This window comes from Geospiza fortis, unplaced genomic scaffold, assembly GCF_000277835.1.
Source record: "Geospiza fortis unplaced genomic scaffold, GeoFor_1.0 scaffold909, whole genome shotgun sequence".
Taxonomy (NCBI): Eukaryota; Metazoa; Chordata; class Aves; order Passeriformes; family Thraupidae; genus Geospiza; species Geospiza fortis.
In genome coordinates, this window is record NW_005054520.1 from 487,573 (window position 1) to 496,652 (window position 9,080).

At 49.1% G+C, this 9,080-nt stretch overlaps 1 protein-coding gene across 1 annotated transcript in view; it reads left to right on the forward strand.

Annotated features, from left to right (window-relative positions):
• Positions 1-145, forward strand: part of LOC115948790 (vegetative cell wall protein gp1-like) — a 3,206-nt gene extending 3,061 nt beyond the window's left edge. Inside the window, exon 3 of the mRNA XM_031063661.1 lies at positions 14-145. Within this exon, the coding sequence (XP_030919521.1) occupies positions 14-145 (132 nt within the window). The remainder of the gene's footprint in view (positions 1-13) is intronic.
• The last annotated feature ends 8,935 nt before the right edge of the window (positions 146-9,080 follow it).

Here is a 9,080-nt window from a genome sequence, read left to right on the forward strand (position 1 = left end):
CTCCCCCCCGCAGCCCCTGGCCCGCAGCGCATCCTCTGTCAGCAAGGTCTCGCCGTTCACCGGCAGGGCAGCGCTGCCTGCCTGCCTCAGGGTGCAGCTCGGCCGTGGGGCAGTGTCCGACCAATCCGGCAGCGACAGCGACTGAGACAGCTCCCAGCCAGTGGAGATGGGACCTTGGTGGCCACCCTGAGAGAGGAAGCCACGCAGGCACAACAAAAGCTGTGAAACAGACTGAACCTACTGGAGAATGTACTTTTAAATTATTCCAATGAACTGTTGTCTGAGTCTCTCTGCCCTCTCTCCCATTTCTTGCTTTTCTACCAGCAAAATGATGCAGTAACTCTGCTGGAAGCAGGAAGAACCCTCGGGAGGCAAGTCCCCTGCAGCCCATAGGGCCAGGACCAGCTGCTGTGTGCAGCCACGACCACCAGCATTAGTGGGACCATGGCTTTGGGGTGAGGCTCAAGTCTGGCCCCAATCCAGGTAGAGCACTTGCTTTTGCTGACAGTGACAGATTGTTGTTGGTCCCAGGGTTTGCAAAACATTTGTTTACACCACCTAAATTCTGGGGAGCAGTAAAATGACATCCCCTTTTAATCCCAGCAGATTAAGGATGAGTCCCTCTTTTAAAAATGCTGCTGATCAAGATCCAGCCTTCCAGTGAGTAGGGAAGGGCGTTTCCCAGGCCACCTTGCCCACCATTCCATGCTGAAAGGAATGCAGGGCAGCACCACAGCCCTGCTCCCCTCCACAGCTGCCCGGGGCTGCCCAGCAGTATCCCTGCTGCTCCCTCATTCCTGCACCTCCAGTTGCTCTCCTCACACCACAGGATTAGGAAGTGGTACCTGTGTTGTGGCTAGAGCCCTGTTCCCACGCTCCGGCACGGAAAGCATTCCGGTAGGATTGTGTGTTGGGCAGAAAAGGAGCTGCACTGTAGTACGGGTCCCAGCCTTGCAGAGGAAAGGCAGTTTCATAACCAGAGCTGCATCTTCCCAGAAACAGCAGCCCCAAATTGCCTCTTAGGTGTTTATGTGGTGGGAGCAGGTGGGACTGGGGGCCAAGTGCAGTCATGAGATGTCCAGTGGAGTAATTCCTCAGAGTTTACAAAAATCAAACTGTCTTTAGGAATCTCAGTGGATTGTGTGGGTCCTATAATGTACTCTGCTCTCTGCTTTAGTATAAATGAGCTTCTAAAGTGTCAAAAATTGCAACAAGTTCATCTTGCACCTAATCTGTCCCTCCTATTGATGCTCTCTGGAGGCAGGAAGAGAGCTATGATACACGAGACAGGGATCCAGTGCTGCCAGGTTGATGCTGCTGCTGGGTGACCCTGGGTGCAGGAGCAGTGAAACTGGGACTGCTGTCTCAGTCTCAGTGGGAGGCTTTGGGGCACAGCAGAGCAGAAGGTGGGAGCGCTCATGCATTTGAGGCATGTGTGTGAGTGCCTGCAGTTTCGGGGAGGAACAGGAACGAGGGCAGCAGAACCTGACCCTTGCATAACACGTGTGCCAGGGAATGCCTCGAGTCCTTGCTCAAGCACTAATTGAGGTCTCCGCTTTGCTTGGGGTTTATTTGAGGGAGGAACTTTTTCCTGCACAAGGGAAGCTACTCTGCCTGACTCTTGGGCCGCAGAAGGTTGAGGCCTTTTCCCAGCCTGTTTTTCTCCTTTTATACCTTTTACAGGGGAAAGAGTTCAGTAAACCAAAGCAGTGTCCTGTCAATGATCATTCCTCTCTGAGATGAAACACCATCTTGAACTCATAAGAAATTCAGCTGTGAAGTGGCCTCTGAGCCACCAGCAAGAGAACATGGAGGGCCCTCCGGGACCTCCCAGAGCAGGAGGAATCCTGTGTATTGCCCCTTCCTCTTCAATCCGGCTGGGGTTTATACTCTAGGTTACACCAACACACAAAGTGTCTGCTGCCTCATGAAGCAATGAAGCCTTTTCCACCACATTTAGAGCCATTGTCACTACTCACATCATGCACCAGGCTCCCTGGGGAAAGGGATCCCTAAGGCCTTCCACAAGCCTTGGCTACGAGCTCCTAAAAGCAACCCTGTTGGACAGGGGATGTCAGGGATGCCATCAGAGCCTTCCTGCACAGGGAGCTTCTCAGAAGGAACCCCAAATAAATGAAGTTTGTGAGCTGACTAAAACTGGGGTGGGGGGCATATATTTTTCTCCAAAGACAGCTTCCAAAGAACAAGGTTTTCCCCTTTGTATCTTCCATGCTGCTACCTTGGGATTCTCATCTTACAGCCTTTCCCTGACCTTTCTCCGTGACGCAAACCAAAGTGGTGCTTTTTTTCCCTGCACACTGTTTCAGCCCTCGCCTGTCACCTTCTTCAGAGCCCTTTTCTCTCCCTGGCAGTGTTGTCAGACTGCTGAACTAAATAAGTTGTGACCTGATTTTGTGATCACTGTTTGCTTGCCTATTGAGATGAGACAGATAAGCTGGATTCTCCAATTTTTAAATTACAGAGCAACTGTTAGGAAGCTCGAAACTTTCCATTCTGGATTCAGTGTGCATTCACTCTGGTTTATCACCTCAGTGGTATTAGGACTGCTTACACTGCTAATACTGCACAGCTCCTACACCACACAGTTATTTGGGGGAATAACCACTCTTTTAACTCCCAGAAAGCCTCATCCTCCCAAGTTTTCTGCGGACGAAATAAGCAGTGGACAGGGTGAAACCCATCTCCAGCCCATGGTGAGAGGCAGGGTTCCCTCAGCCACTGCTGCCTTGGTGCATCACAGATCCAGTCAGCCAGGAGTAATCCACCACTGGATACACACACATGCAGCCTGAGCATCTCCATTTCCAAGTCCTCCTGATCTCCTTGCTACTTACTTGTCAGCCTGCCCGGCCCCTTCCACACCTGTGCACGCTGCTGTTTCCTCATTGAAGCTGGACGTGGCTCCTTGCCTCACACCCAGTCCAGGCATCTGACTTTGCACCGCCCTGAAACGCAGGATTAACGCCCAGCAGGACTCTGCCCTCTCCTCTCACTGCATTTAAACACACCTCCCACTTGGCGGCTGCGGCTGCTGGTAAAGTCCCCCCCTCCCCTCTGTCACGCTTATCTCTGATCAGCTGCTTTGTACTCCAAAGCCCACGTCCTACAGAGGGGGAGGGTGTTTCCCTGCCTTGGCCTTTGCCCAGCACAGGCTGTCAAACCTGAGCCTTGGGAAGGCCTGGCAGAGGTAACCCCTCATCACCCGCTCGCGGGGCACACCCCCTCACACCCACTGTGCCACGGCTGAAAGCAGGCGCACAGCACGGCCGGATGTTCAGCTGGATCCACGCCTCGGGACAAGGACCAAAGGCTGGAGCAATGCTGGGAGCCCAGCTCAAAGAGCCCAAGAGGCTTTTGTGCAATTAAAAAAGCGTTCCTGGGCAAGGCAGGTGAGCAAGAGCACAGAACATTGCAAACCGAAACTAATGGCCATAGGACCCTCTATATCACAGCACTTTATGAAGCAGAGACAAACAGAACTTGAAGAATTAAAAAATAATTGGAGTCCATCACACAAAACATTTTTTCTTACTATGACAAATGTCATTTTGAATTAAATAGTTTGTATACAACTCCACAGTGAGAAGAAAGTCTTGCACACTTTTAGCAAGTAATGAAACAATCACAAATTCTACTAAATGCTGTTAAAGCTAGAATTTCTCATCACTACATTTACTACAGGTAGTACCAGATGTAGGTTAGCAGAGTGGGGTTTAGCATAAGGAATCCCCCCACCACTTCCCAATTAACACTACAGCCTGAATTTCCCCAGCAAATGAGAACTGTTAGCCTTTCAGGGAAATACAAATATTGTCTTTGGAAACTCAGTCACACTGGAAAGCTCTAAAAGGAGAGTTCTTAGTTTGGTTAAATTAATACCCCTCATCCCCATCATGAGTTTATTTAAGCACAGAAAATGTGTTTTACCATTAATTAAAATAAATATATTTTAGGATACCAAGAAAAGCTTGGTACAGAGGCACTATTGTGTTAAATACCTAACTGAGCACATAGTGCAATACTTATCTGTAAAGACACAGATGGGTGATCTTGTGGAGGTTGGTTTTCTTCTAGAGCTGTTAATTTGATCTTGTAGAGCAAACTACTTTTTGGATGGTTTAAATAAGCCTAAGGCTCATGGTATTTTAAATCTGGGTAGGATTTCAGCAAAGGCACTTAAGCTCCTCATACCTATCTGGACCTCCTTACAGTACAGGCTGTCATAAAATAAAAAGTAACCCAAAAGCTGTTTGCTTTACACTTTAAGATTTTTTAGCTCTGATGGCACTGGAGGAAAGCACAAAACTGCTCATGGCAGATGGGTCTGATAAAGATTTTGGGTGCTTTTGTTGCTATGTGATAGTATTTCACAGGCAGACATGCTCTATGTGCTCAAATGCCACAAGCTATTTAAAATTAATTGTTTAACAAGTCCTAGTTTCTGTTGTGAAGGAAAGGCCCATCAAAACTATTGGCAAGGTCCTCCACACAAGCATGTCTGTCCGTGTGGACTGGCCTCAGTTTGCATTTCTAATGCTGCCATGGCAAGGAAGGACCACAATCCTTCAGGATGTGTCCCAGCAGCTTCCCCCTTGCTGAGGGGCCTCTGTAAAGAGAGATCTTGGTTTAAATATTTTCTTTTGGCCTTTCTGAGTCACAGCTCGAGAGTGAAGGAATGTTCTGAAGAATTTGATACCAGAAGAGGTATTTCATAGACTGTCATGAAGCCCAGGATATTTCAGTGGAAGTGGGAATCAGAAGAATTTGAATTGGTGTGTGTCACAGACCTGGAGCCCCATGGTAATTCCACAGGGAACAAATAGCTTTGCACAGCCAGGCACAGGGCAGGTGTTACTGCAGGTTGTCCAAAGTCCACGTGGGAGGTGCATGCCACTGGTAAAGAGCAGAGAATGTGTCAGGGAAGTAGGAAGGGCTTGAGTCTCACTTGGAGAGAGGACAAGAGGCACTTGCCAGGCCTTAGTGGGGAGTGTTGTTGCTACAGGGATGCAGAGCTGTGCTCCTCCATCCACAAACACTGCACCCTCCTTATCTCCCCAGTGCTTCTCACACTGCCTAGTGATGGTATCTAAAGTGACCCTAGAACAAAACAGGCAGCTGATAAGGAGGGCAGCTGATAAGGATGAGGGCAGGGTTTGTCCTCAGAGCCAGGCTGTTTGCAAGCCTGCTAGTGGCCAGGGAAGACCATGGGGCCAAGGGAGAAGCAGATGCTGCTGCTGACTTGCAGCCTGCAGGACTGTGCTGAGCCTGGGGACAGCAGCAGCCCCTCCCCTGCACCACTGCTGGCTTCCAGTCCTGCAGCTCTGCTCTCCCTGTGAGTTCACCCAAGGGAAAGCCTGCCTGTCACTGTGGATTGTTTCATATCCCTGCCTGGCCATGCCAGTGCCCCTGGTTCAGCCCATGTGGGCAGGCTGGGGAACTAAGGTGGGACTCTGTGCTGTCACCCTGGTTTGACACCCAAAGTCACACTGCCTCCTGTGTCTGAGCCAGGCTGGGTCCCACAGCCTCTGTGCTCGTGCCAAGTGGCATCAAGTCACCCTGAAGGCAGGAAGACCTCTGCTGGGCACGTGCTGAATATTACTGAGGAGTGTAAAATGCAAACACTGGAAGGGGATTAACTCTTGCATAAGAAAAAGTGTGTAGAACAGTTCAATGCATTAAGAAATAATGTTGTTCTTTTCCTTCCTTGTGCTCAAATACTTAACCTGAGTTTCCAGCTCTGCTTGAGTCATATCATCAGTGGCAAGGAATGTAAAGCCTGATTCTTGTCCTAACATACTTTCTGCTGGAGGTTTCTAAGCCACAAGGCTGTCATGGGTTCTCCCCATCTGAGTGCTGGTCACTACAGTCCACAGGCAAGGGCAAGGGATGTACCAGGGCAGGGTGTGAGCATTTTAGAGGGAAAAAGAAGGGATTAAATGCTCTTGCCAAGGCAGGGAGGCTTCCAGGCAAGTGGCTTTAATAAACAGCATCCCCAGGAGGTCACTAAGCCTGGCAGTCTCGCCTGCAGGTTAGAGACGCACAGATGGGCACAGTCAAGGGAAGCTGCACATTTTTCTTTGCATAAACACTGGAACTGGTTTAGTCATATGCTGAGTGGCATACTCAGGGGGAATGCAGATGCTTGAGCTCAGGAGGTATTTGCATGTGATTTGGATTCTTTGTCTGTTTGCTTTCTAAGTACTGAGCAGATGATTTAAGCAAAGATCTTGCAACACTGCCCTCTCCATGGTTTCTCATTGCTGCCTCACAAGAAGCCCAAGGCTGCTGTTCCTCATAGCGGCTGCCTGTAGATTTCATGATGGGTGACTTTATAGCTGCTGGATGGTCTGTGCTGGAGACAAGCAGCAGTCAGCCATGGATCTGTATGTCCATGCAATCAGGCATGGCATCTGGAAAGTCCAACTCCTGCCTGTGGCCAAAGGGCAGGGTGGGTGCAGTGGTGCTTCCCTGGGATGTTGGTACCTTGCAGACTTGGCAGGCATGCCATGCCCCTTGCCTGTCCCCAGGCACTGTGGGATTCCATGCAGCCCAGCTGCCAGGCTGTTCCTCTCTGGGGCTGAGCACACCCCGGGCACACCGTCACTTGCCATGGGAGGGCAGAGTCTCAGGGGAGCCTGCCACCTCTGCTGGCTGCTGCACTGGTGGCTGCATTGGGGCAGCCAGTTGGGTTTGTGCTCTCCCTTGGGCTTGAGGCACGGCTGGGGCTTTGCCATTGCTCACACTCTCCCACTCCTTCCTGTCAGGGTGACAAATCCCACCTGCCCTTCCTTTTCCTTGCAGGGCTCGGAACCACTGTCTCGTTTCACCACACTGTGCCAGAATCCTTTCATGAATCCAGCCAGGATCACCACAGCCTTCAGTGGGGTTAGGAGCAGGGTTTCTGATCTGCCCACGGTGCTTGGGAATGATGCTCTTGCTTTCCAGCAGAACTTACTCATCTGCCACTTCTAAATATATTTCCAAATTTGTGTGTGAATATTTCTAACTGGGTCCTTCCCCTTTACCTACCAGATGAGATGCCACCCTGTGAAATGGCCCCTCATGAATTATGGGAGACAATCAAATTACCAGCCTGCACTGGATACTTTTTATAGCTGCTGTACCCTATAAAAGCACATCAGTCTTAAACCTGAGTGTCTCTTTGTTTGTTGCACCTCAAGAGCCAGAGTTCAGAGCTGTTTTGTGAACTAAGGAAGTCCTCATTTCGGGTAAACCCTAAATCTGGCTGACAAATTACTGTGGGAGAAGGTGGCAGGAAAAGGGAAGGAACTTCTCCCCACCTATCATCATTTTGATGGCTCTTCAGTGTCTCCTGGCTCAGAATGGACAGTGTTAATGTTCCTTCAAAGACTGTTACATTTTTAATTAGCATGTTCTTTCCAAGGCATTTTCCAAATACTTGATGACCATTTTCTCTTGCCTAAAATCGAATTCAAGAAACTTGAGCCAGCCTAAATACAATCCCTTCTCACTGTGGGTGGCTCAAAGGAGACCAATTCTGGCACACACATGTTTTTGTGGAAAAGAACTCCAGATGGCTTGAGTTTCTAAGCCATCCTGGCATGCTCTATGTGCTATGTCAGGCTAGAAAAGAGCTCTGCTAAACCAGTCTAACCTAAGGTTGCTGAAATGCTTTTGTGGACACTGGTCCCACCCTGTCCAAAGTCACCGTGAGGGGTTTTCCTCCAAGAATTAGAGCCCCAAAACAAGAAACTGCTTCACAGTCTTTCAGTCCAAGGAAAATCTATGCCTTGCAGGTTTTGCAGAATGAGAGTGACATAAGGAAAATCAAGCCTTACAATCCTAAGGAGATAATATAAAAGGACCAACGGACGTGTCTACTGTGTCCTGGATGTATCTACTATGACAACACAGATGCAGTCCTGTGGTCTGGAATGCAGCAAATCTTTCAGAAGAGCATTCCAGGTTACTTGGCAAAACCCCAGGAGCTTTAACTTTACATGTGGCATGATGTGACAAAAGCTGATTCATGAAGAGGAAACAAAACAAAGGCTAGAACCCCAGCCTGGTGCTCCATTCAAGATGAAAGCTGCTGAGAAGGCTTGCTCCAGTGATGATCTTTTTTTCACTGACACCTTGTTTCACTCACAAAGGGTCCAGACCCAGCTAACCAGCTCTACTGCTGGAGTTACCCTGTGGAGGGCAACGCAGCTGCACTCCCTTTTACCTTTCCTCGGCATGTGGACCCCTTCAAGGCCTGTACAGGTTTTATTCAGCAGGTTAGGGATAGGAAAATCCATAGGTCCCCATCTTCAGCCACCACACAAGTCCCCTTGCAGCTGATCATGAGGTGCCAGTCAAACCCAGATTGCTTGGGGCTAGACCACAGGAATATCTGAGGCTGGGGAAGTGCTGCTATCCTGCTGTGACATCCCGGTGAGAAGTGTTCCAGGGTCTGCTCCCTGTTGCAGAAGTTTGCAGTGCAGTCAGAGATGTAAAGTAAACAGCTGTGCTGCTAAGGAAAACGAGTACTTAGTGCTGCCCGAGTTGAGAGACCTCGAGGAAAACACTTGAAGGGTCACTAACCCTGGGTTCTGCACGGAGTTCCCACTGCAACAGCTGCCTAAGAGCTACGGTGACCCCCAAGGAGGAGAGAAAGATGGTCCTGGATTCTTAATTTTAGAGTAGCAGGGACAATCAGTGAGGAGCAAATGCAAGCAGCTCCTTTCAGAGGAGGCAGTAAACTCTTGAGGCAAGGCGTTTGCCACCCTCAAACTTGAAAGGTGAAGGAGGGAGGTGCCAAAGTGAAGTGAGTCCAGCAAAACAAAGGCCCAGTTCTCCTGGGTAGTTAACAATTTGCTCTAGTTAAATCTAATCCACTGAGAGATGAGAGAAACACACAGATTATCAGCTTGGGTCAATGTTAATGAGGGAAATAAAATGAGGAGACATACTTTAAATTCCAGTGACACAATCAGCAAACTCCTTTCATCACTTTGTGACAGTGTGAGAAGTTCTTTATAATTAACTTAATTTATAATTAACCTGGAATAGAGGTGCCTCCTTTTAAATGTAGG